This window comes from Anomaloglossus baeobatrachus, chromosome 5, assembly GCF_048569485.1.
Source record: "Anomaloglossus baeobatrachus isolate aAnoBae1 chromosome 5, aAnoBae1.hap1, whole genome shotgun sequence".
In the NCBI taxonomy this organism is placed as follows: domain Eukaryota; kingdom Metazoa; phylum Chordata; class Amphibia; order Anura; family Aromobatidae; genus Anomaloglossus; species Anomaloglossus baeobatrachus.
Genome location: NC_134357.1, coordinates 108560349 through 108586625, shown reverse-complemented (window position 1 = coordinate 108586625; position 26277 = coordinate 108560349). Strand labels below are relative to the sequence as shown.

The window sequence follows — 26277 nt, the reverse complement described above, 5'->3', positions numbered from 1 at the left end:
ATCTGTCATCATATGGGAGGCCTTCCATTCCTTGTAGTAGTCTAGTTGCCCACCTTTGAACTGACTCTAACTTCTGAATGTCCTTTTTTAAATTGTGGAACCAAAAACTGGATCCCATATTCCAGAAGTGGCCTTACAAGTGATTTATAGAGGGGTAACAATACGTTGGGATCACGAGGCCGCCGCTGCAGAGTGTCTCTAGTGGGGCTGATGGTATGAGCAGCTAGTATGGTAGTCCCTCTGCAAGTAGGGTATTGCCACAGCAGGTGCGGTGGATGTCGGAAGAAGGAGTCCAGACAGGTATTCAGTGCAACTGGTTTACTCACTTTTCTCACGCTGTTAACCGGTTGGCCAAGGCAAGCTGATTTCGCCTCCAGGTTCCCTTCGTCCCTGTGCCAGTCTGGTTCTCTCATACCTTCTTCCCCATTCACCTGTCTCTGGTAAGTGGGTCACAGTGGTATGGAACACTGGGGGTCCCCGGTTTGTGGTTTGTCCACCTCTGTCCACCTGACGGTAGCGTGAACCCTGTGGAGTTGGAGTCTCTGGTTCTGTCCCCAGTTCTCTCTTTGCTACTGAGTCTTCAGATTCTTTAGGGTCAGCAAGGTCCTTGATGGTCGCTGTTGCTGTGCAGGTGTTAACAGGTCGGCTTTAAGCTCTTTCCTGTCCTAGGGTCCTGTACCCCGTCGGTGCGTAGTTCCGGGAGTACTCCACCGGCAACCACCTCTCCTGGGTACCAGGTCACCGTCAACCCGAGTCAGGACATTGCTAAGTCACACCTTTACACTTCCACTGTCAACACTTGTCTACTGACTGTGTCTGCTCTCTTTCACTGCAGACTTCCTTCTCTGCTCTGACTACTGTCCTCCTGTGTCCCGACTACTCTCCACAGTCTGCCCCTCCCACCTGGTCAACTAGTGGGCTGGATTGGCTCCACCTCAAGGTGGCCATCCATGGTCCCACTCTAGCTAAGTACCATTGTATGGGGGATTGTTGGGGAAAACTGGGATTACCTGGGTTTTTGGTGTTACCGGCACTGGGGTTCTGGGTCCCTAAGGGGGTATGCCCTGCATCCTGGTGGGGATGCAGAACCTTGTAGCACCCTGATGTGTTCAGGGGCGCTACACAGGCCTAGGTGTAAAAAAGATCATTAGAAATATCTCTGTACTGTCCCTTCTTATATTTGTACATTGTAATTAGATCCACCTCTAAGCCTTAATTTTTTCAAACAAAATAACCTTAAGTTTGATAAACTGTCCTGATATTGCAGTCCACCAATTCCCTTAGTAACCTTGGTCACTCTTCTCTGGAGCCGCACTAGTTCAGCTATTTCCTTCTACATTATAGCCCTACTGAGTGTGGGTGCACTTGTGATTTGTATAGAGCCAAAACTGTAATAATTTAATGACAAATTATGCCTCTTTTAATGCTTCCAATGATTCTATTTGTTTTGCTAGTCATAGCCTAGCACTGGTTATCAAAGCAAAGTATTATACATAATTATTATATTGTATTGTATATATTATACTTAATTATTATACTGTTAAGTATTATACTTGACAGAAAATGTCCCAATACTGACCCCTCGGGGTATGGTTCCAGGCATATGGCCCTTTTTTCAGTGCTATTGTTTATAGTCTTTTCCAAAGTAGCATAGCCTACAGGATAACAATGTAGAGCATCTACCCAACAATAGCCTTCTCCCAGAAAATCTTCTGGCCACACAACTTTGGAAAAGATCATAAAAACTGGTGCCAAAAAAGGCCAATATTTCTGAAACCATATGATTTATAAAATAAGTATACTCTGGACAGGAGTGGAAATAAAGAAGAGCAAAAACTGACCACTTTTAATCTGGTGATATTTTTTTCTTTAAACTTGTTCTTCTGGAGCCAATTTTTGATTTTCACGTTTTTTCCCTCCCTTTGTTCCAAAGTCGATAACTTCTTTTTTCGTCCACATATCTGTATTGTGGCTTGTTTTTGAAGGGGCAATGACATTTTACTATTCAATGTACTGAAAAACAGGAAAAAATTCCAAGTGTGCTGAAATTAGGAAAAATATTAAATTCTGCCATGGTTTTTGTGTTTTGTTTTTATGGAATACTTTTTCAGGTAAAAGTTACTTTGAATCATGAATCATGATTTTCCAAGCCAGTATGATTATAGCAACAAAGTTTGTTGAATTTTTTTTATTTAAGTGGAGAAAAATAAATAATATACATAATTTTCATGTATAAATTGCTGAATATTTACTATTACTTGTTGCAGTAAATTTATGATTAGTAATTATTATAATTGGACGTTTGACTTCCGGACTCCACAGCTCTGATGAAGAAGGTTTTCTCAGAAGTGAATACATTTCCCTGGAATACACTGTGTCTTTTTAATGTGAACAGTGGAGACGGGGTTGCTGGGACCCCCAGATTTTACTGCACCACATCCATCTGGTTCCTGTCCTTAAAACCTAGGTAGAGCCAACTTAAAATAAAAAGGTCCAAATGTCTGAAAAATGTATGGATCAGAACCTGCTTCTCCTTAGATTAACTGTCATTCTTAGATGTAACAGAATCACTGGTCCTCTCCTCCACTCCTCCGAGGTTTAGAGGATCAATGGTAGACATGGAACCGACTTTCTCCTGTTTGTAACCCCTTCCATCAGACATACATGACGTATAGCACTGACATTCCATAATAATCAGTAGCATACCAATAAATGCCAGGGAACATTGATCAATTTGATTTTTTTTTATATATTAATTAAGAATTGCATGGAAGGATGAATAGATGTTCTTAGAGGGGCCTTCTTCTTCTGCAGATGTTTCTTGCTCGTCAGAAGGCCACAGGTAGATGGTACAACTCCTTCCACACAGGTGCAGCTTTGATGGTGGATGTGCTGCACTCTCTTCAGAGCTCTAGACCTGAAGGTTTTCTGCCCTCGAGATGTCTATAGATCCTTTTTGACAGAGGGCAAATATGCCGCTTTCTCGGATGGTGTGAGCTGCCCTAGATAATTTACGCCGGCAGGATGAGATCATCCGGCGGAAGATAGAACCTAAGAGAGAAGACAAAACTAATGTAAATAATGGGACTACATATTAGAGGATACTACTATGGTGTTACTGTCGCAGGACGATAGATCTTATCCACAAAGAAGTATAGGATCATTGTCAGTCATTATACCTGTGACAATCCCACCACTGACCAATGTCATCTTCTCCATATGAATACTTCTGACTGACTGACATCATACAAAAAGGAGCTTATGGTCAAACTTACCTCTTCTCCTTTCCCCATCTTCTACGTTCTCTGTATTTTGTTGTTTTCTCAGATTTATTACTGATTTTCTTAGCTCTTGAAATGGAAATTCTAATATAAAAAAACAAGAAAAAGATGTAGATTATAATCGCCTAAAATATTAGCTATATTTATATAGAGTTATGTTATTCTTGTACCCTGTAGCCCTGGTAATTAATGCACCATAATAAAGAGAATACTTATATATGTACATAACATCACCTGAGGGCCTGAGAATTAGATTGTTTTATAAATTGATTAATATGAACCTGTAGGTTTTCTGCCGTGTGGTGTCTCACCAAGTAACTATGTCCCCTTATTAACTTGATGATACATGAAGTAGACCTGTGTGGTGCACAAGACCTGGAGACCCTTCCTCTAATATTCAAATGTATTTGCGTCTTTCAGTTTGGCGCCTTGACTGAAGCAGGAGAGCTCCTCAGCCCAACATGCACTGACATACAGGATCCGTCATCACACTGCCACTGGTGCCAAGACTGAGGCAGGAGAGCTCCTCAGCCCAACTTGCAGTAACAGTGACACTACCGGCGGTGTTGAGGTTATAGAAATGAATAGGATGTGGCAGGACCGATAAGCGCTCCAATAGGAGCCGAAGATGCTATGTAGAATAATTTGAGGTGAGGAGCTGTGGTGGGGGAGGATTAGTGTTACTTTACAAGGGACTTTATGAAGCAAATTGGATCATTATGGGGCAATGGGGGATTTTATCGTAAAATTTGGAGTTTATGGGGCAATGAGACACATATATATTATGTTCGTGTGTATGTATATATTCATATATATATATATATATATATATATATATATATATGTATATATATATATATATATATATATATATATATATATATATTTTCTACTAGCTGTACTACCCGGCTTCGCCCGGGTTAATAATTGTTGTTAACAAAATAGAATGTATTAACATTCCCGGGATTGTAACTGTCTTTTTGTTTCTCTCCCATTCTCTGTCTGTCTCCCCCTCTGTATGTATCTCTCTGTCTATCTCTTTGTCTGTCTGTCTTTCCCTGTCTGTCTCTGACTGTCTCTGTCTCTTTCTCCGTCTGTCTCAATCTCTTTCCCTGTCTGTCTATCTATCTCTTTCCCTGTCTGTCTATCTGTCACTTTCCCTGTCTGTCTCTTTCCCTCTCTTTCCCTGTCTGTCTCTTTCCCTGTGTCTGTCTCTTTGTCTGTCTCTTTACCTGTCTTTATCTGTCTCTTACCCTGTCTGTCTCTTTCCCTCTCTTTCCCTGTCTGTCGCTTTCCCTGTCAGTCTGTCTCTTTGTCTGTGTCTGTCTCTTTGTGTCTGTCTCTTAACCTGTCTATGTCTGTTTCTTACCCTGTCTATGTCTGTTTCTTACCCTGTCTGTGTCTGCCTCTTTCCCTGTCTATCTCTTTCCCTGGCTGCATTGTGACACGCCAACATTCCATTTAAGGGCTTAGCTGCGCATTCTTCTGAAGTTCTGGCTGCACTGTGGCTCCCAGCTCCATTCGCTTTAATGGAGGCAGGTTTTTTGGTGAATAACTGTAAAGCGCGCGGTTAAAATTTCCCCTCAAAATATAGCCTATGACGCTCTCGGGGTCCAGAAGTGTGAGCGTGCAAAATTTTGGGGCTGTAGCTGCAACGGTGCAGATGCCAATCCCGGACATACACACATACACACATTCAGCTTTATATATTAGATATAATGTGTATGTTCTCTGTGTATGTACGTGTGTGATGTGTGTTTATGTACATTTGTGCTGGAGACGCACGGGATTGAAAGACTCTTAATTCATTATGCGGTGTGCGCTTTCTAACAAACATGAATTGGGTGAATGTTACTGCAGTGGCTTCATTTATTAAGACAGGCATGCATAGCCCCGGTCTTAATGAATCAGGACCATTGTTCTAGGCAGCACATTGTCCAGTGTAAACAGGCGATATGCTGCCGATAACATGATCTGCATGGGCACATAAAGATCTATTAGTGATGAGTCTAACCCCATCGTTCTTTGTCAGCCTGTGTGAGGAGGCTTATACACAAGCACTGGATGACATTACTATAGTCGATCGCGCTCGTTTAAAGGTCTAACATCGGATTCTGTAAATATAACTTAATTGTTTGTGTGAGATGGTGCAATACATTGGTAGTTGGGGCCCCACTTTTAATTTTTGCCCACGGTCCCACTTTGTGTAATACCAGTCCTCAGTAAGGACATAAAGAGGATCAGTATAGGCCCATGTGGAGCCATGGGTGCAGTATTCAGGACCAGTTGACAGAAAAATAAATGGCTCCTTATAACTTTAATGCATAATATAAAGAGTGAGGATTTTTACACAATGAAGTGCTGGACTGTTCATTGTTTTATAGGTATTAAAATGTAGCAGTTTTCTGAGAGTTTGTGCCATTCACATTACACTTTTTCATGGCAGCCTATAATAGGATTGCCTATATAGACCAATACATACCAGAAAATGGGGGTGATTTGCTGCCTTTAGCAGTAGAATACTGATTCTCACTATCAGATTTAGAAGAAGATTCTTTCTGCCTGTTTGGTAGAAAAAAAGCGTATAAATTACAAGTGAAAATAATACAAAAGGGAAGAATACCTGTCTGCAAGGCCCGTTAGGACATTAGGATAATATGGAGGGTATGCCATACTCAGGACCCCTTTCTACCAGCAAGAATGGAGAATCACTATTGGCTTGTAATGAACTGGAAATAAATGGCTGGTCTGAATAATAAACTTTTATCAGCAGCGTTATCATAAGCCAGAACCACAGCGATCAGCAGTGATGGGTGATGGATGCTGGATTTAGTATTGAGTTACACTCCTCTTGCATTTAGTGTTCTGAACATATATCAGATGTGAACCCCATAATAATAAGAATAATAATCTACTCACATGTCTGAGTGTTCTGCACTTTCTGGGGAGTACCCTGGAGGTGACTCGGCTTCTTCATTGTTCATCATTGTGGTATTATTGGAACAGAGCTAAAACAGAGAGAAAAATAAAACATTAGTATTTTCTCAATTTTAATTATAGGTTTTATGGAGCTTACCGATCACACACTTACTTTAGAAAGCCTTACAGAAGATGACACAAAGTTTTGGCTTTCTGGCCAGTCATTGTCCTCACTTTGGTCCTCCTCATCTGAATCATTATGTTGGTATCTGCTGCATCGAGCTGTAAGTACAAGTGTTATTAGAGATTATTAGTATAAGACCCAGTCACGGACAGTCAGCATTTTATCACTAATAATGATGAGGACTGATTGTCACATAAAATGAAAGACCAGACAAACAGCAGCTTTCTGCAGATGACGTCTAATTCTACTTACTGTCAAAGTAGCCGGTGTCCTCTTCTGACTCAAAATCAGGAACGAACTGCGGCTCCTTACTTAGAAGATTATTAAAGTCTATGTTAGACAGGAATGGATGACTCTTGATCTCTCTTGCTCCTCCTGGAAAAGAAAGACAATAATGAGTGATACAAAAATTGTCAGAGAGACGGCTTCATAAAGTCAAGGACATATACTGAAAGTCATATCATGAAGAATGGGGAAAGGACAGACAGGTAGAGTACAGAACCTCAGTGCTGATCCTCATGAAGATTTGGACACATAGGTGTAATAAGATGAGCGAACCTGTGGATATTCATGTTCGGTGAACCAACACGGGAGGAAAAAAAATTGGGATCGGCGAGTGAACGTGATACCTAACAACGAACCCGATACAACTCAATGGGGAGCCCACGTTCGGGCTGTAGTAAGGGCTAGGAGGCTTAAACCTGAATGGGGGTAAGAGCATGCCAACTGCACTGCAAACAAATTTGGATAGGTAAATTGTTTAAAAGGGCTTATGTCACCCAGTAATTATGGTTACATAGCAAGTAAATGATGAAACCCAAATGTTCAGTAACCCCACAGAGATGGATTTTGGAGATTCTCCAGACCAACAATTTAAAAAAAAATATTCCCAGTGCATCCACAGTTCACCCACACAGTTAAGACTGCCAGACTTCCCCCACAGATCAGTAAGTCTAACCAATTTCTCCTATATAGCCAGTATTCCCAGTTCACCACACAGTCAAGATTGCCAATGTAACCAATGAGTGTAAATTTCAAATTGAGGCCACTACAAAGCCTATTTAATCAGTTGCACCACACAGCCAAGATTGCTAAAGTTTAACCACAGAATGTAAGTTTAAAACGTAGCCTTCAACAAAGCCTCTACAAACAGTTGTCCCACACAGCCAAGATTGCCCGATGTCCCCCACAGAGCAAGAAGTTGACTTATTGAAGTTCATACTGCTTTGCTCGTTTTCAAGGGGATGAATCAAGCCACATGTACACCAGCTTGATTTGCTATTGCCAGTCCCAGCCTTTTACAATTGAAGTTGGTCACCCATGCTGCTCAGTGTCTAACCTGGGAATCCTAAGCATTTATTTTTGGACAGCTATGCAAAGTGGCGCCACGGCCCATGATTCAGCCCTCATACCGGCCGAGTCACTGAGTCTGTGCTCAGTGTTTAGCATCGGACACGTGGTGTTCGGTATAAACACCAAGCATTACAGTTCGGGTTCGCTCATCCCTAGTAATACTTCATTATTAATACTATTATACATTACCTGTCCCAAGTCTATGTGCAGGATTTTTCCTTAGCAGCTCAGTGATGATGTCCTGAGCATCAGGTAGAAGAGATGAATTATTAAATTTCCAAGGTATGTCATCTGTAATATAAAAATCAAATATAACAGAATATTAAATCTCTTCATTTACTTTATTAAGGCAACAATTTATTCCATTAACAAAAGAACTATTAAACCAGAGAACCAATCTTATCAAATAACAATGAAATCACACAGTATTCAGATTATTCACTTACCCATGACAATCATGCAAAATGTCTCATGTCGGGAGTGACCACGAAATGGTACACGTCCTTTAAGAAATTTATATAAGATGATTCCAATTGACCACCAGTCAACAGGTCTTCCATAGCCTTCCTGTAAGATGACTTCTGGGGCTATGTAATCAGGGGAGCCATGAATCTGGAAACCAACAGATGAATCAGATGATGGTCAGTGAAAATATTAGTGACAAATAACATGAGTGCAAATATTTTTTAGATGAGAAAATATCAAAGAAGGAGAAATAGATGAGATCAGTGAAGAACGAGCTCCATCTCCTGCCTACCTCATTATCATGGAACTCTCTGGTGATGTCCTCAATCGGAGACTTGTAGATCTTTGATGTTGGTCTCATGAGGCAGAGTTTTGAAAGCCCAAAATCGGTAACTTTAATATGACCAGTTGATGTTACCAGGAGGCTGTAAAAAAAAGATGGTGTCAGCCCCAAGTAATAAGCCTTAGACTTTAAGACAATTTCTAACTTTCTTCACCTTTTTTATACTATAGGGTTCACTTACTTGCTAGGCTTCAGGTCTCTGTGCACCACGCCATAGCTATGCAGGTATTCCACAGCTACAACCGTTTCCGCAATGTACTTACGGGCCAAGGGTACAGGTAAAGGCCCATAGATGTTCATAAGACTGTCGCAGTCTCCTCCTACAGCAGAAAAAATATGGCAGGAAAGGGTTTATTATAATGTAAATTGCATGATGAGTGTAAGAAATAAGCAGAGACATTGGGTCAGGATGTCATACACCGAGATATATTGTATGATAATGCAAAAAAAAACCCATATAAGAGTATACAAGAATAGTATCTGCAACTACAGTAAAAGTCTATAAAGCAAAAACAAAAATGTGCAAAAAGCTGCACAAATAAATTCAATGAAATAACATCTCATATAAAAATATTATTATTTTTTACTATTATTATAGCACCTTTTAAAAATATAAATCATTATTCGTCAGATGGACTAAATAGTGAAAAATAACAAGGTTTCTCATACAAAAAAAGGAACACTACTATTGCCAAAAAAGTATAAGCTATACACTATGGATCTTACAATAAGCTACATAAATACATAGTTAGGTCCAGAAATATTTGGACAGTGACACAATTTTCGCGAGTTGGGCTCTGCATGCCACCACATTGGATTTGAAATGAAACCTCTACAACAGAATTCAAGTGCAGATTGTAACATTTAATTTGAAGGTTTGAACAAAAATATCTGATAGAAATTGTAGGAATTGTACACATTTCTTTACAAACACTCCACATTTTAGGAGGTCAAAAGTAATTGGACAAATAAACCAAACCCAAACAAAATATTTTTATTTTCAATATTTTGTTGCGAATCCTTTGGAGGCAATCACTGCCTTAAGTCTGGAACCCATGGACATCACCAAACGCTGGGTTTCCTCCTTCTTAATGCTTTGCCAGGCCTTTACAGCCGCAGCCTTCAGGTCTTGCTTGTTTGTGGGTCTTTCCGTCTTAAGTCTGGATTTGAGCAAGTGAAATGCATGCTTAATTGGGTTAAGATCTGGTGATTGACTTGGCCATTGCAGAATGTTCCACTTTTTTGCACTCATGAACTCCTGGGTAGCTTTGGCTGTATGCTTTGGGTCATTGTCCATATGTACTATGAAGCGCCGTCCGATCAACTTTGCGGCATTTGGCCGAATCTAGGCTGAAAGTATATCCCGGTACACTTCAGAATTCATCCGGCTACTCTTGTCTGCTGTTATGTCATCAATAAACACAAGTGACCCAGTGCATGCCCATGCCATCACGTTGCCTCCACCATGTTTTACAGAGGATGTGGTGTGCCTTGGATCATGTGCCGTTCCCTTTCTTCTCCAAACTTTTTTCTTCCCATCATTCTGGTACAGGTTGATCTTTGTCTCATCTGTCCATAGAATACTTTTCCAGAACTGAGCTGGCTTCATGAGGTGTTTTTCAGCAAATTTAACTCTGGCCTGTCTATTTTTGGAATTGATGAATGGTTTGCATCTAGATATGAACCCTTTGTATTTACTTTCATGGAGTCTTCTCTTTACTGTTGACTTAGAGACAGATACACCTACTTCACTGAGAGTGTTCTGGACTTCAGTTGATGTTGTGAACGGGTTCTTCTTCACCAAAGAAAGTATGCGGCGATCATCCACCACTGTTGTCATCCGTGGACGCCAAGGCCTTTTTGAGTTCCCAAGCTCACCAGTCAATTCCTTTTTTCTCAGAATGTACCCGACTGTTGATTTTGCTACTCCAAGCATGTCTGCTATCTCTCTGATGGATTTTTTTTTTTTTGAGCCTCAGGATGTTCTGCTTCACCTCAATTGAGAGTTCCTTAGACCGCATATTGTCTGGTCACAGCAACAGCTTCCAAATGCAAAACCACACACCTTTAATCAACCCCAGACCTTTTAACTACTTCATTGATTACAGGTTAACGAGGGAGACGCCTTCAGAGTTAATTGCAGCCCTTAGAGTCCCTTGTCCAATTACTTTTGGTCCCTTGAAAAAGAGGAGGCTATGCATTACAGAGCTATGATTCCTAAACCCTTTCTCCGATTTGGATGTGAAAACTCTCATATTGCAGCTGGGAGTGTGCACTTTCAGCCCATATTATATATATAATTGTATTTCTGAACATGTTTTTGTAAACAGCTAAAATAACAAATCTTGTGTCACTGTCCAAATATTTCTGGCCCTGACTGTAATTCATGGACCGTGTCTGCAGTCTCATAACATGGTAGAATATATTCTGATGAAGAGGTGCAAAACACTCATTGCTGGGGAACTGCCCCTATGAACAGTAGAAAGCGCGTCACCTTTAAGAGACAGTGCTGCCCTGTTCCTGTCCTATGGACTGGCCGGTGCAGCTGGCGCTCCTGTCACATGGACTGGCTGGTTCAACAGGAGCCTTCCTTCTGAACTGAGAGCTTTTGTACTAACCTAACAGAGGAGAGTGAGAAGAGCTTAGGGATGGACAGGACAAGTTGTGCCTGTGTGTGTGTGCAGAAAGAGACGCTGCCTGTGTGGAGTCTGGGTACCACGGTGTCGGAAGAGGTACAGCGCCGGCTCCGAGACATTTACCGCAATCCGGACCATTAGAGACCCCTGGTCACTGTTGGGAGAGTACAGAACCGAGGAGAAGATGCTCCCAAGGCCAGTGACTCCTAACCGAGGAAAACATGCATACTGGCAGAGTCCAGAGATTCCTGTCCCGTGTCAGAAGAGAAGCTTCTACCTGCCCTGCTGGAAAAAGTGTGCACCAACAAATATTATGGAACCAAACCCCCAGGAGTGATTTCCCCCTCAGCGGTACTATGAGTTTCAATCAGTGTGTGCACTTAGTAGGGCGTAGTGTAGGCCTCAATAGCCAGAGCGTGGCATCCACGCAGCCCCAATAGCAGACGACTGCTAGGTCGTAGTTTAGTGCAGTTTCTAACATACTTTGCCTGTCTTGTATGCTGCCTATCTGTGTTTGTAATAATTGGGGCGACGCACTATTGTACACTATAGCTAGAATCTGAAGCTTGTTGAACTTTACTGTTCCCACATTGTATACCCCTATTTGCTTTTCCTACTGCTTCTCCCCTGCCTGTAAATAAAGCTTCACCCTAGTTTCTGCCACCTCGTCTTGTGTACCATAGTTTTACTCTGCACCACAGTGGTCCCTCAACCATTGCTTCAGCTGTGCAGCCGAAGTACAAGTATGCACTTTTATTCCTAAATATAGCTATTGTTATGTATTAACCTCAAAAGATTATATTATACCATGCTATGAGCTTGCTGACACCTTCTATTATATATTTATTTAGCTTATTTATTGGTTATCTCATACTTTTTTGGCCAAAGTAGTGTCTATTTTATTTAATGAGTTACTATTTATTCTATGTGACTAATAGAGATCCATGTTTTTATATGAGATGTTTCATTGCATGTATTTGTGCAGTTTTGGCACAATTGTGGATTTGCTTAATATATTGTATAATGTGACCCTATACAAAAAGACAGAGCCGGGCTTCATCTACAAGCCTCTTATCCATTCTTCTGTGAAATGTTCATCTATACAAACTGTTAAAATTAAGTCAAATCCTCATTTTATCCACAGTGGAAATTTCTGCCATGCTGACTGAGGACATATATCAGAGATTTCACAGAGATTTCAGTAATTCAATGCAAAAAGAGAAACACATATATTATATAGCGTAATTACAAACAGTGTGATCTAATTCTAGTGTTTATTTATGTTAATGTTGACGATTATGGCTTCAGCCAATGAAAACCCATAAGTCATTTTCTCAGAAAATTAGAATAATTACCACAAAACACCTGCAAAGGCTTCCTAAGTGTTTAAAATAGACTCTTAGCGGTACTTTGCACGCTGCGACATCGCAAGTCGATGCTGCGTTGCCGAGCGCAATAGTCCCCGCCCCCGTTGCAGCTGCGATATCCTTGTGATAGTTGCCGCAGCGAACATTATCGCTATGGCAGCTTCACATGGACTCGCCTGTCCTGGGACGTCGCTCTGGCCGGCGACCCACCTCCTTATTAAGGGGGCAGGTCGTGCGGCGTCACAGCGACGTCACACGGCAGGCGGCCAATAGGAGCAGAGGGGCGGATATGAGCGGGATGTAAACATCCCGCCCACCTCCTTCCTTCCGCATATCCTACGGAAGCCTCGGAGACGCCGGTAGGAGATATTCCTCGCTCCTGCGACTTCACACACAGCGATGTGTGCTGCCGCAGTAGCGATGAACAACATCGGACCGTCGCGTCAGCGTAATTATGGATTACGCCGACGCTGTACCGATGATACGATTATGACGCTTTTGCGCTCGTTAATCGTATCATCGAACCTGTACACACTACGATGTCGCATGCGATGCTGGAAGTACGTCATTTTCAATTTGACCCCACCGACATCGCACCTGCGATGTCGTAGTGTGCAAAGCCTGCCTTAGTCTGGTTCTGTAGGCTACACAATCATTAGGAAGACTGCTGACTTGATAGATGTCCAGAAGGCAGTCATTGACACACTCCACAAGGAGGGTAAGCTACAAAAGGTCATTGCTAAAGAAGCTGGCTGGTTACAGAGTGCTGTATCCATGCATACTAATGGAAAGTTGAGTGGAAGGAAAAAGTGTGGTAGAGCAACTGGGATAACCACAGCCTTGATAGGATTGTTAAGAAAAGGCCATTCAAAAATAAAATATATGTGTTTTCCTTTTTGTATTGAATTACTGAAATAAATTAACTTTTTGATGATATTCTATTTTATTTAGCTACACATGTAGATACAATGGATATAACCTACCTGCTGCATACTCCATGACCATACACAGATGACGGTTACTTGGAAAGGAGCACAACATGGAGGCCACAAAGGGACAATCCGAAAATGTTAGGATGTCCCTCTCTAGAAAGGCCCGATCAAGTCTTGTTTTATCTTTCAGGTTCTGCTTGTTCAGCTTCTTCATAGCGAACATCTTATTTGTGTCATTATGGCGCACTAAGTGGACGGCTCTGTAGAGGAGGAAAATCCATGATTTAGAATGAATTCTTACTAACAGTCTCTCTATAAACTTCATCAAATCATCTTCTGTACTAATTGTTAATACTAAATGTATGGCCATCACTATAATTGCATATAGAAAACCATGAAATAACATTACATCACTGATCTTCTATGTCACATCTTAATTGACCTGAATAATTACAGTTAGGTGAGGACAGTATAAATGAGCAAAATAATTATAATGAAAAAGGATTTAACTCAAATTTTACAAAGATCCACATTCGCCAAAATGGCAATTTTTTGTAATTTGCTTCCCTACGGCTTGGCAAAATGGCGAGCATTGGCCACTATTTTCTAAACCTTATAAGGCCATAAAATTGTTAGAAACGAAACATATTCTTATATTCTCCTCTCCAGCCCCTCCAACTCAACCATCTGGTCCTTTCCACGGATGTTCAAATATCTGCTGCTAGATCTTAAATCCAAAAGTGTCTTAGGCTGGGACGGCTCTTCCAGAAATGATGAGGCCTGGGAGGACTCTGTGAAAGCACATGAAAGGTCACAGTGTCTTGATATTGTGACTAGTGTTGAGCGGACCCGAACTGTAAAAATCCGGACCCGCGCGGTTTCAGCGTCCGATCCGGGTCTGACCCGGACGCGGGAATCTGGCTGCACGATCCGGATTCTCTCTCTCTCTCTCCCTCCCTCTCCCACTCTCTCTCTTTCTCTCTCTCTATCCCTCTCTCTCTCTCTCGTCTCCGGATTCCGTTCCTCATTGACATATATAGGTCCGGATTCCGGATTGGATCCGGACTTCTTTGTCAACCCGCCACTGATCCGCCGGACCCGGATTATTGCCAGTCTGCTCAACTCTAATTGTTACCCTTTGTTCACCTGCACATAACCCTCCTGGGCCACCTCAAAGCCAGAAGATCTGGCCCAGTATGAGCAGTGGTGATCTGAAGATGCTGTGAGGACCTAACCGGTAACAATGAGATGTGGAGGGGTCAGAGAGGTGAACAAAAAGGTGAGTATAAGTGTGTCTTTCATGTTCAACATTTTACGTTTTGTAGGCTCTAGGTTCTGGTGAAACCCTAGAACCCAATAATGGACAATACATTTCCAGAGAGTAACTTCTTTTTGAATCGTATTTCCTTGGAAAGACTGCATGAACCGGCAAATTAGAATTTTGCCAGATCCGCTGGACAATAATGAGGACTCATATAATTTCCTTATGGTCATATTGTATGGACAGGGCACAGAGACAGAGGCATTGTCATCAGGAGTACTATGAAATGTATATTATGTCAAAATAAAACTCACCCATAAGCTCCACTGCTGATCAGTTTGATCTGTTTAAAGTCAGTTTTAGAAGGATTTCTCCCTGAGTTCGATGATCTGATCAAGGCCTAGAAATAATAAGAAATAGCAATAAGACATAGAAGATGCAGGATAATAAAAGCTCCAGATGCAGGAACTTCTCCTCTATGTTATGTACCCACTGATTACACTGCAGCAAATGAATGTGATACAAGTCAAACCCTCCACAGACACTAATAAGAGGATATCCCCTATACACAGATATCATTGTACTGCAGGGGATGATAAGGGGCATCACTCAGAGGGGACAGGAATACTAATGCCATCATCACAGACAATAGATCTGATCTACATAAGAACAGGAATATCCCATTGCAATATGGGGTATAATATTTTATGTCTAATTCATACGCCGTTATCTGATAATATACAGATGTTTTCCCTGATACTTACATTGGCAGATTCGTGGCTCTCTGGTGTCTCACATATTCCACCATCAGTAATTGCCGGCACAGTTATATCTAAAATAATGACAAAACAATGAAGAGACGTCATGTATTAGGCTAGATTAATATGTAATATATAACACATCCATATAATGAAGGCAATGAGAAGACCTCTGTAAACGGTATAGTACTAGGTATTTGGTATTCTTGTCATACTGTATATATTTATGGCACATCCATAGATAGATATACTGCAGCATAAATGTGCGATTATTCAGGATCTGATTACTGTACTTTTCGTTTTATAAGATGCACTGGAATATAAGACGCACCCCAACTTTATAGAAAAAAAAGGAGGGGTCCGTCTTATAATCCTGTGCTGTCCTACAAGAGGGGGGGCTGCAGCAGTAGTAGAGCGGGGTCACAGAAGGCAGGGGTGGTGGTGGAGGAGGGCGATGCTGCGGGGGATGCAGCGGGTGTCCCAGATGCTCGCTGAGGGCACAGTGAGGCAGGAGGAGCATCCAGAAGCTGTCAGTGGTGTGGGTTTCAAACAAATGGTGCCCGGAGTCGGTGCAAGCGCAGATGGAGCTCTTGGCTCAATGACAAGTCGAGATCTCATCTGTGCACGCGCCACCTCCGTGCACCATTTTCCCTCACCGCCAATATTTTCAGAATGGCGGCCCCTGCCACACAGCCCACAGCACCTTCAGCATCTCCCCTGCCTCCTGTGACCCCTCTCCACCAGCCCCAGTAAGCTACATTTAGATTATAAGACGCACCCCTCATTTTAATTCCACATTTTTGAGAGGAAAGGTGCGTCTTATAATCCGAAAAATGTGGTAATTCTTGAACAATTACATAATTGGGGACCTACGAGCCTCTTTGTACATGTAGGAGCTGAGAAGAGCACAGAAAAGCAGAATTACAGGAGCCCCCTCCATTATAGTCTATAGGGGTTTCTGGAGCCATCACTAGCCCCATACAGCGAATGAAGAGTAAATCTCCATATTCTCTGCCGTTCTCTATAATATCTCGATATTTGAATGTAACATATTAGATTACCGGCTTACCTTCAGTCAGATCATTTTGTATCTCACGCTGACTAACATTAGAGTCAGAGATATTTGGGTTTTGTCCCTCTTCGGAGTCACCTTCTGCTGTTTCCTGATGGTTATAATATGTACAATTAATATATTTCACAAATTCTAAATTACTGTATACATAAGACAGGAAGGACCGAACCTGGATTTACTGGATAATTTCAGTATTGGACCTACTATACACAGCCGCTCCCTCCAGTAACTCCACCTTAATATATAAGGGACTTGTATCTACAACTGCTCTCTATTAACCTGTGTTATCAGAACTGCAGCATTTACAAGATGGAAGATTGTAAAGATTGAGCAAAACGGGCGGAAATGCAAACTCTGCATCACAGATGATGGAGCCGCACAGACAGGCTGTCATAAAATATCCTGTGCCTGCCTGAAGCCGACAGGGACGCCTCTACTATAATAAATCTGCTATATAACTGGTAATCTGGGGAAGATCAAACAACAAGGACATGTAACATAGAAGATGGTGGATCCTTACCAGGTTCTCCAGGGAGTGGAGCGGACGCTCCAGTACATCCAGGACGTTTTGGGCAAGTTCTTTAAAAACCGCCAAATCACCACATTGGGATTTCCGTTCAGCCTATAAAGATGGAAATAAATAGAAAAGGAAAATCATGAGGGAAAGTGCAGAATGATGAGACCATTTATGTCACCATTTTACCCCTACAATGGCTATATATCAGGATATTTGGTGCAGGTTTTATATTATATTAGTGACAGTGTAAAGAACTGTTTTCTGTAAAAAAAAACAACAAAACAAAACTTGTATTCCATTACTAATTTTATTATTATTATATGGTGTGAGCAGATTGTCTGCTATTCACCTGTTGTACTAATGTCCTGATGTTCTGCTGTAAATGCTCAAGGTATTTTGTAGTAATACAACCTTCGTGATACCGTTTCCCCAAAAAATAAACCTACCCCAAAAATAAGCCCCAGTGGGATTTTATGGGCTTTTTCCAGCATGCTTAAAATATAAGCCCTACTGCAAAGATAAGCCCTAGTTGCGGTTGCATTACGAAGTGTCCAAGCAGCTAAAAAGTTAAAGAATACAGCAGGACCCTTCATCAAAGAAGGCAGACACCCCCAAAAAAAGCAGACCCCCTCCAAAAAGAAACAAAAAACAAAATTATTCACCAGACCTCAAAATTTACAGTTGGTAAGTGCCGATGGTGGATGGACTCTCACATAGAGATCTGCGTCACTGTTAGGTCCCCTTACCATTCCAGCTGCATTGCATTGCAGCTTTCACAAACAGGTTGGGTACCAGTATCACTCCGCACGAGTGATACTGCTTCCACTCACCAGGGAAGACATCTGCTGCAGAATCCAGGGGGATCTGACAGTGATGCAGATTTGTATGAGAGAGCCCATTCACTTGCCAACTCTAATTATTTGGGGTCTGGTAGGTGCGATTCTTTTATGGGGTGTCTGCTTTCTTTTGAGGGTAAACTTACAGTACATAGAGAATAATACATTTAAGCGGGTAATTTAAAGCTTTGAATATATGGTGAGTACCCACTATTATAGGACAGTTCTGCACCATGAGAATAGCAGCTCAGATAAGAAAATGTGCATCTGAACCAGTAATAGGATAACACAAAATGTTGATGTTCCAGAATGTGATGACATGATTATATTTGAATAAATGTTCCTTGTTGTTCATAGAAAAATATAAAACACCCCTTGAAAATAAACCTTGTGATGTAATCTTAAAGGGGTATCTGCTTTTCATAGGAAGTGGCCTAGCAACAGTTAAGGCGGCAACACTTTAGGCTGAGCATCAGTACCAAATGCTGGAATACTGTCGCAGCTAGGTTTTTGCAAGCATTGCCGACTCATGGCAGCAGCAGGATCTGGCAAAACTTCAGATTCCTGCACTCTGCCTGCTAACTTCTCTGATGTTTCAATAATTTTTATTGTACTTTAAATTTAAACGAATATTACATAATGAACTGCATTTATAAGTTTGTTTAAATACATTCTGAATAAGTACACATACATTTAGCATTTAGTATTTTTATGGGGTAAGGAATGAGAGGTTGGGGAGGGTAAATTAGGGAAGAAGAACCTTATTCGGGGCAAACTTGGAAGGATCAAGGAAAATAATGGAAGGGTAAGTGGTAAAGGGAGACTTAACCTTAATATAAAAAGATTATAAGAGTAAAAAAAATAGAAAAAATGAAATGAAGAACAGATAGAAAAAGAGGGAAAAGGTTGGGTAAGGGAGACAGAGGCGGTTTTTTTTATATCTTTGGAGTATAGTGTCTTTGAGAAATCTCTAAATGTAAGTAGATTGTCAAAGAGTAGTAAATGTTGCCCTATATAGTTTAGGATTCATATATATATATATATATATATATATATATTCAATATTTTATGTGTAATTTATATGCCGTTATCCGATAATATACAGATGTTTTCCCTGATACTCACATTGGCAGATTCGTGGATCTCTGGTGTCTCACATATTCCACCATCAGCAATTGCTGGCACAGTTATATCTAAAATAATGACAAAACAATGAAGAGACGTCATGTATTAGGCTATATTAATATGTAATATATAACACATCCATATAATGAAGGCAATGAGAAGACCTCTATAAATGGTATAGTACTAGGTATTTGGTATTCTTGTCATAGTGTATATATTTATGGCACATACATAAATAGATATACTGCAGCATAAATGTGCGATTGTTCAGGATCTGATTACTGTACTTTTCGTTTTATAAGATGCACTGGAATATAAGACGCACCCCAACTTTATAGAAAAAAAAGGAGGGGTCTGTCTTATAATCCTGTGCTGTCCTACAAGAGGGGGGGCTGCAACAGTAGTAGAGCGGGGTCACAGAAGAGAGGGGTGGTGGTGGAGGAGGGCGATGCTGCGGGGGATGCAGAGGGTGTCCCAGATGCTCGCTGAGGGCACAGTGAGGCAGGAGGAGCATCCAGAAACTGTCAGCGGTGTGGGCTTCAAAGAAATGGTGCCCGGAGTCGGTGCAAGCGCAGATGGAGCTCTTGGCTCAATGAAAAGCCGAGATCTCATCTGCGCACGCGCCACCTCCGTGCACCATTTTCCCGCACCGCCAATATTTTCAGAATGGCGGCCTCTGTCACACAGCCCACAGCACAGCACCTGCAGAATCTCCCCTGCCTCCTGTGACCCCTCTCCACCAGCCCCAGTAAGCTACATTCGGATTATAAGACGCACCCCTCATTTTTAATCCAAATTTTTGAGAGGAAAGGTGCATCTTATAATCCGAAAAATGTGGTAATTTTTGAACAATTACATAATTGGGGACCTACGAGCCTCTTTGTACATTTAGGAGCTGAGAAGAGCACAGAAAAGCAGAATTACAGGAGCCCCCTCCATTATAGTCTATAGGGGTTTCTGGAGCCATCACTGGCCCCATACAGCGAATGAAGAGTAAATCTCCATATTCTCTGCCGTTCTCTATAATATCTCGATATTTGAATGTAACATATTAGATTACCGGCTTACCTTCAGTCAGATCATTTTGTATCTCACGCTGACTAACATTAGAGTCAGAGATATTTGGGTCTTGTCCCTCTTCGGAGTCACCTTCTGCTGTTTCCTGATGGTTATAATATGTACAATTAATATAATATTTCACAAATTCTAAATTACTGTATACATAAGACAGGAAGGACCGAACCTGGATTTACTGGATAATTTCAGTATTGGACCTACTATACACAGCCGCTCCCTCCAGTAACTCCACATTAATATATAAGGGACTTGTATCTACAACTGCTCTCTATTAACCTGTGTTATCAGAACTGCAGCATTTACAAGATGGAAGATTGTAAAGATTGAGCAAAACGGGCGGAAATGCAAACTCTGCATCACAGATGATGGAGCCGCACAGACAGGCTGTCATAAAATATCCTGTGCCTGCCTGGAGCCGACAGGGACGCCTCTAATATAATAAATCTGCTATATAACTGGTAATCTGGAGAAGATCAGACAACAAGGACATGTAACATAGAAGATGGTGGATCCTTACCAGGTTCTCCAGGGAGTGGAGCGGACGCTCCAGTACATCCAGGACATTTTGGGCAAGTTCTTTAAAAAACGCCAAATCACCACATTGGGATTTCCGTTCAGCCTATAAAGATGGAAATAAATATAGAAGGAAAATCATGAGGGAAAGTGCAGAATGATGAGACCATTTATGTCACCATTTTACCCCTACAATGGCTATATATCAGGATATTTGGTGCAGGTTTTATATTATATTAGTGACAGTGTAAAGAACAGTTTTCTGTAAAAAAAAAAAAACAAAAAACTTGTATTCTATTACTAATTTTATTATTATTATATGGTATTAGCAGATTGTCTGCAATTTACCTGTTGTACTAATGTCCTGATGTTCTGCTGTAAATGCTCAAGGTATTCTGTAGTAATATAACCTTCGTAATACCGTTTCCCCAAAAAATAAACCTACCCCAAAAATAAGCCCCAGAGGGATTTTATGGGCTTTTTCCAGCATGCTTAAAATATAAGCCCTACTCCAAAGATAAGCCCTAGTTGCGGTTGCATTAAGAAGTGTCCAAGCAGCTAAAAAGTTAAAGAATACAGAAGGACCCTTCATCAAAGAAGGCAGACACCCCCAAAAAAAGCAGACCCCCTCCAAAAAAAAAACAAAAAACAAAATTATTCACCAGACCTCAACACTTACAGTTGGTAAGTGCCGATGGTGGATGGACTCTCACATAGAGATCTGCGTCACTGTTAGGTCCCCTTACCATTCCAGCTGCATTGCATTGCAGCTTTCACAAACAGGTTGGGTACCAGTATCACTCCGCACGAGTGATACTGCTTCCACTCACCAGGGAAGATATCTGCTGCAGAATCCAGGGGGATCTGACAGTGATGCAGATTTGTATGTGAGAGCCCATTCACTTGCCAACTCTAATTACTTGGGGTCTGGTAGGTGCGATTCTTTTATGGGGTGTCTGCTTTCTTTTGAGGGTAAACTTACAGTACATAGAGAATAATACGTTTAAGCAGGTAATTTATACCTTTGAATATATGGTATGCACCCACTATTATAGGACGGTTCTGCACCATGAGAATAGCAGCTCAGATAAGAAAATGTGCATCTGAACCAGTAATGGGATTAACACAAAATGTTGATGTTCCAGAATGTGATGACATGATTATATTTGAATAAATGTTGATTGGTGTTCATGGAAAAATATAAAACACCCCCTGAAAATAAACTCTAGCGCCTCTTTGAGGTATAAAAAATTATATAACACCCTGTCTTATTTTCGGGGATACACGGTATTTGGTCAGGCAGTCCCTTACTAGCTCCTTAACCTGCCGGTAAGTGAAGCTGAGGACGCCATCGTGTTGTGGTAGCACAAAGTCAGGAGTATAGGTGGTAAGAATCCCCTCAAGTTTTGCCAACACCTGAAGTTTATCAGCAGGAATTCCAGACATTTCAATCAAGTCTAAGTGCAGTCAGTATATCACTAGCTATGCAGCTAAACACTGACAACAATGACACTGTGTCACTGTGACACAGGGGGTGTAATCACTTGTATATGTTGTGGTGGTGAATCTTTCAGCATTCTATAACCTGTATGCCCATATTAACAGTTTAAAAAGGTCAAAGTGGTGACAGATTCCCTTTAAGGTGACAACACCATAGGCTGAGCATCAATACCATATGCTACAATTTAAAAAAGAGCTATAAGTATTTTACTCTTCTGATCAATGAGGGTATTTTTATACTGTTATGTAAATTATTAATATATGTTATACAAAATAAAATCATAATTTTGTATTTCGGATTGAGGCGCTAAAAGAAGTCTCCTTCCTGAGGGACCAGGGCTGGACTGGGAATGAAAATCGGTGGCATTTGAATCAAACAGGTTCATAGTGCACCCCCACACACACTACCGAAGATGGAGGTCTCTATTACAAATATGACCCTGTTTGATATTGGAGAATCTCTAAATATTATTACTATTAATCCCTGCACTATATAAAGGTGATCAACTATGCCTCAAAATAATAATCATAACGTAATTTGGGCAGATTGTCTATTTACCTGTTGCACCAATGTCCTGATGTTCTGCTGTAAATGCTCAAGGTATTCTGAGGTAATACGACCTTGATCATATTTGGTCAGGCAGCCGCTTACAAGCTCCATAACCAGCCGGTAAGTGAAGCTGAGGGCGCCATCGGGTGGTGGTAGCACACTTTCAGGGCTATAGGTGGTAAGAAGTCCCTGGAGTGGTGCCAACTCCTGAAAATTGTCTGGTGCAATTCCAGACATTTTAATCAAATTCAATTCAATCAAATTAAATTCAATCAAATTCAATTGCAATCAATCGCAATCAGTATATCACTAGCAAAAGTAGCTAAACACTGACCAACAATGACACCGGGGGTAGTCAAAGTGACACAAGAGGTGCAAACACTTGCATAAGTAGTGGTTCTGAATTATGATGTCATAATAGCAGTGATTCCATAATGGAATCTTGTGATGTAATCTTAAAGGGGCATCTCCTTTTCCTAGGAAGTTGCCCAGCAACAGTTAAGGCGGCAACACTTTAGGCTGAGTATCAGTACCAAATGCTGGAATACTGTCGCAGCTAGGTTTTTGTAAGCATTGCCGACTCATGGCAGCAGCAGGATCTGGCAAAACTTCAGATTCCTGCACTCTGCCTGCTAACTTCTCTGATGTTTGTGATCAGAGTGACTCAGACATCAACTCACAGACCTGTGGTTCATGGGCAGGTTAGCAAGAGTTATGCGGGCGTCACACGGGACGATAAATTGTGCGATTGCATAAGCGATCGCACCCGCTCCCATCGTTTGTGCGTCACGGGCAATTTGTTGCCCGTGGCGCACAAAGTCGTTAACCCACGTCACACGTACTTACCTGCCGGACGACCTCGCTGTGGGCGGCGAACATCCTCTTCCTGGAGAGGGAGGGACGTTTGGCGTCACAGCGATGTCACACGGCAGCCGGCCAATAGAAGCGGAGGGGCGGAGATGAGCAGGACGTAACATCCCGCCCACCTCCTTCCGTCCGCATTGCCGGCGGGAGGCAGGTAAGCTGTGTTCGTCGTTCCCGAGGTGTCACACGGAGCAAGGTGTGCTGCCACGGGAACGATGAACAACCGGAGCACAGAAGGAGGACCGACATTTTGAAAATGAACGACATGTCTGTGGCGCCCTGGACTAGCCAGGTCGTCACAGGTAACATACATACACCCCCACTAGACAGTAACATTAGCCAAACATAAAACCCTTGTTGCCTCCCTCCAGGGTCTGATGTCCACACCATGTGGGGCGGAGCCAAGCGGTTGGCCCCACCCACCGAGTAGTTCACAGGCCTGGAGGCGGGAAAAGTGGGAGTTGAGTTCAGGAGTTCAGTGGAGGAGGTTGAAGTGAGGAGTGTCTGGGTTTGGGGCCCAGGCACTGACAACAAGGTTGGCAGATGGTGGTGGCCGTCTGCAGGAGTGGTGAATCGACGCAGAACCGTAGGACCGGGGTCGGGCGTTGGCCCGCCGGTACCGACCGGGGAGCGAAGTGAAGCCAGCACACACAGGCAGGGCCATCGGACCCCGACTAGGCTTGGAGTCGCCGTCAACAGTCAAATCCGAGTGTGACAGGAATCCCCTGGGGTTCCAAACAGCAAAAGACCCGTCTGAAGGCAACCGCCCACACCGTGAGGGTATACAGCTACCGCCTAAGGCTAGAGACCCAAGGGCCAGCGCCTGCGGGCAAACGGGCTCCTCCAGCATCCATGGACCGGGGAGCGGACTACCGTTGGGGATCCACCATAGTCAAACAAGTACACAAAGGTGCAGGGAAAGACAGCCGCCATCACCTGTCCTGGGAGATACACTGCAGCCGGCTGCAGGACCCGTCCATCCAGCCGTTTGGTTTACCGAGGACTTTGTGCATCTCTTACTGAGTGAGTACACCCGTGCCATCCGGCACCGCGCCGCGCTGTCCCTGCAACCCTGCACCTCACCTATCCTGCCTCCCCGTCACACCACCGGGCCCCGGGACCACCAACCCCTACCCACGGAGGGGGAAAACAACATCCCAGCTGCTCCATACCATCGCTCCTGGGATCCCCATTACCAGCAGCGGTGGTGCCTATCTTCACCACAACCTGTGGGTGGCGTCACGGAATAAATCCCCCAAACCAACCACCCCTTTCACTCACGGGCGAGGAGCGCCGCTCGAGTCCCACCACTCGAGCCACCGAGCAGCAGCAGCCGCAGCAGTGCCGGACCCGAGCGCTAGCGAGTGCGGCAGCGGCCTACCTCCCCGCCCGCGACATGTCAACGAGCAATGATAAGGTGAGTATTTTTGCTCGTTCACAGTTGTTCGGACGTGTCACACGGTACGATGTCTCTGACGATGCTGGATGTGCGGCACTAACGACGTGACCCCGACGACATATTGCCCGATATATCGTACCGTGTGATGCCCGTATTAATCTCTGCTGGACTGCTTGTTAGTCTTTTTGGTCACATGCTATCGGGGAGCCTGTCACATTTGTTCTCCTCCTTTACATGCTAGCTGTATTGTTCTTATGGTGCCAGCTATAGCTTGACTGCATCTGGCCTGGAGATGCGGATTAATCCAGGCTTCCAGGTGATTGTGAAATTATTGTTGTGTGCAGTTATGGTGTTAACCCTTGTTGTGTTTTTGTTGCTGCATTACTTTCCTTCCTTTTCCCTTTAGTTTCTTACTCTTTAGTGGGTCCCATAGCATTAGGAACTCCATGAGAGCCCCTTGTCCCTTGCTATTCTACAGTTACATTGGTATAAAGATACTGACAAGCAAAAGGAAAACTAATTATTACTAGTAATCCCAGCACTATATAAAGGTGATCAACTATTTCTTAAAATAATAATCATAAAGTAATTTGGGCAGATTGCCTATTTACCTGTTGCACCAATGTCCTGATGTTCTGCTGTAAATGCTCAAGGTATTCTGAGGTAATACGACCTTGATCATATTTGGTCAGGCAGCCGCTTACAAGCTCCATAACCAGCCGGTAAGTGAAGCTGAGGGCGCCATCGGGTGGTGGTAGCACACTTTCAGGGCTATAGGTGGTAAGAAGTCCCTGGAGTGGTGCCAACTCCTGAAATTTGTCTGGTGCAATTCCAGACATTTTAATCAAATTCAATTCAATCAAATTAAATTCAATCAAATTCAATCGCAATCAATCGCAATCAGTATATCACTAGCAAAAGTAGCTAAACACTGACCAACAATGACACCGGGGGTAGTCAAAGTGACACAAGAGGTGCAAACACTTGTATAAGTAGTGGTTCTGAATTATGATGTCATAATAGCAGTGATTCCATAATGGAATCTTGTGATGTAATCTTAAAGGGGCATCTGCTTTTCATAGGAAGTGGCCTAGCAACAGTTAAGGCGGAAACACTTTAGGCTGAGCATCAGTACCAAATGCTGGAATACTGTCACAGCTAGGTTTTTGCAAGCATTGCCGACTCATGGCACCGGCAGGATCTGGCAAAACTTCAGATTCCTGCACTCTGCCTGATATCTTCTCTGATGTTTGTGATCAGAGTGACTCAGACATCAACTCACAGACCTGTGGTTCATGGGCAGGTTAGCAAGAGTTAATCTCTGC

The 26277-nt window shown here is 42.5% G+C and overlaps 2 protein-coding genes across 2 annotated transcripts; both read right to left on the bottom strand.

Annotated features, from left to right (window-relative positions):
- Positions 1 to 2834: 2834 nt before the first annotated feature.
- Positions 2835 to 8187, bottom strand: LOC142312672 (microtubule-associated serine/threonine-protein kinase 2-like). The gene is made up of 8 exons (XM_075351667.1): positions 8184 to 8187; positions 7927 to 8028; positions 6637 to 6759; positions 6373 to 6482; positions 6201 to 6289; positions 5764 to 5843; positions 3276 to 3365; positions 2835 to 3051 (listed from the first exon to the last, which is right to left on the bottom strand). The coding sequence occupies exons 1-8, from the start codon at positions 8185 to 8187 to the stop codon at positions 2912 to 2914; spliced, it is 738 nt and encodes a 245-aa protein (XP_075207782.1). The 3' UTR covers positions 2835 to 2911.
- Positions 8188 to 12302: 4115 nt separating this feature from the next.
- LOC142312670 (microtubule-associated serine/threonine-protein kinase 4-like) lies at positions 12303 to 25791 on the bottom strand. Its single transcript, XM_075351666.1, has 11 exons — positions 25564 to 25791; positions 22699 to 22896; positions 20644 to 20745; positions 20118 to 20211; positions 19050 to 19117; positions 17092 to 17193; positions 16569 to 16662; positions 15506 to 15573; positions 15056 to 15141; positions 13532 to 13740; positions 12303 to 12346 (listed from the first exon to the last, which is right to left on the bottom strand). Exons 1-11 carry the CDS (start codon positions 25789 to 25791, stop codon positions 12303 to 12305), a joined length of 1293 nt encoding a protein of 430 aa, XP_075207781.1.
- Positions 25792 to 26277: the final 486 nt, after the last annotated feature.